Genomic DNA, 1530 nt, shown 5'->3' with positions numbered 1-1530 from the left:
GCGCCGGGGAACCCGCGGCCGCCCGCCCGAGCGCCGCGCTGCCCCCCCGTCCCCCCCTCGAGCCCAGCGGGAGCCGCGGCGGCCGCAGCCGCGTTGCGGCGGGGAGGTGGGAGCCGCGTTTGGCAGCCAGGCAAGGCAACGTTATAAAAAGCCTTTGTCTTGGGAATCAGCATCGCATCTCTCCTGCCGCCCGACGTACTGCCGGCGGGGGTGAAAGCCACATTTTCGGCTCGTTTGTGCTTTTCGCCGCCCCAGGCATGTCTTGACACAGCCGCGAGAGAGCCCGGCGTTTCCATGCACTTCCGACGGATGTCTTCGGCTGGGGCGAGAGCGGTGGGGGTTTGAGACTTTGAGCGTATCTCAGTGCGAGCGTCTGTGAGATTCCCATGATCGCAGTGTGAAGGAGGAAGAACTGGGAGAAAGAAGCGGTTGTGGTGGCTTCGCTTCTTGCTGGGTCAGCCTTCCTGGATGGTTGCATTACTGTCTTGTGCACACATTGTCAAGCGCGCACAGAGAAAGAAGCTTGATTATTTTTCCCCGTGTTTGGTTTCCGTCGTGATCTCTGTGCAGAAATCACCACTTTTCTCCCAGTTCGCCGGTCCGCACTGAGCAGCAGGAATATGCTCATGAAGGAGTACCGGATCTGTATGCCTCTGACAGTTGAAGAGGTAAGATCCGCGCTCRTACCGGAGAGGCTGTTCCTTACAGAGGCTTTTATCTTTCAAGGCGAATTGAGGTTATATTTGTTTTGCTGAATATTTTTTCTTCGTGTAATGAACTTAGTCGGAGATGATTGGTTAGAGAGGAATGTTTTTATTGGAAAATATAGGAATCCTGCAGGAACGAAGGTAACTTAAGTGTATCAAAAGCATTGTGTCGTCAAAATAGTGATTATAAAGCTTTTTCAACCAGACTTTTCAGAGGAATTTCATGCATGTTTGCAAGGGAATGCTTTGTGCTGAAATTTCTATCTGATAAAGCGTTTTTCCATAAACCCAGATTCTAAATATATTTCACCTTTGCTTAAAATACCCTCGCAGCTGAACATGGCCTGAAACTTCAGCACAGGTAGGGGAAGAGAGGTGATCATTTATTAATAAAACTTGGTTGTCATTTGAAGAAGTGATTGAAAGTCAACGAGCACTTCGTCAGTGTTCTGAACTCTGCGTTAGAAGCATTATGTTTTTATTTATCTGCAAACATACCGCCTGCTCACKGTTTTAACCAACACAGTAATACCTACACGGAGTACACGTGCTCTGGAGTTACTGGTGCTCATGAAGTGTTTGTGGGTGCAATTATGTGCCCAAAGGCCTGATGGCGTTAGGAATGGAGATGGTGCTTTATGCTCTAGTGTCCTGCAAGTACAAAAAAGCCCGGTGTTGACTCATTTGGTCGTTTCTGCTGCGGATTGGGAGTCGCTGAGGGGAAGGAGCCCGCTCTGAGCTCGCATTTTGTGCGGAGCTGCGCGCAAAGTTCCGCTGGTCCCGCGGGCGGCGGCGGGGCCGCCAGAGGGCGTGCTGGCCGCGC

The 1530-nt window shown here is 51.5% G+C and overlaps 1 protein-coding gene across 1 annotated transcript in view; it reads left to right on the top strand.

Moving 5' to 3' along the window:
• The first annotated feature begins 23 nt into the window (after positions 1–23).
• The window catches only part of PITPNC1 (phosphatidylinositol transfer protein cytoplasmic 1), a 78126-nt gene continuing 76619 nt past the window's right edge, over positions 24–1530 (top strand). The window contains exon 1 of the mRNA XM_057368889.1: positions 24–668. Coding sequence (XP_057224872.1) covers positions 621–668 — 48 coding nt within the window. The 5' untranslated portion in view covers positions 24–620. The remainder of the gene's footprint in view (positions 669–1530) is intronic.

The sequence above is a fragment of the Malurus melanocephalus genome, unplaced genomic scaffold, assembly GCF_030028575.1.
Source record: "Malurus melanocephalus ecotype Western Australia unplaced genomic scaffold, MMel_1.1 scaffold_98, whole genome shotgun sequence".
NCBI lineage: Eukaryota > Metazoa > Chordata > Aves > Passeriformes > Maluridae > Malurus > Malurus melanocephalus.
The sequence above is the reverse complement of the archived record's forward strand: the minus strand, read 5'-3'. Positions and strand labels throughout refer to the sequence as shown.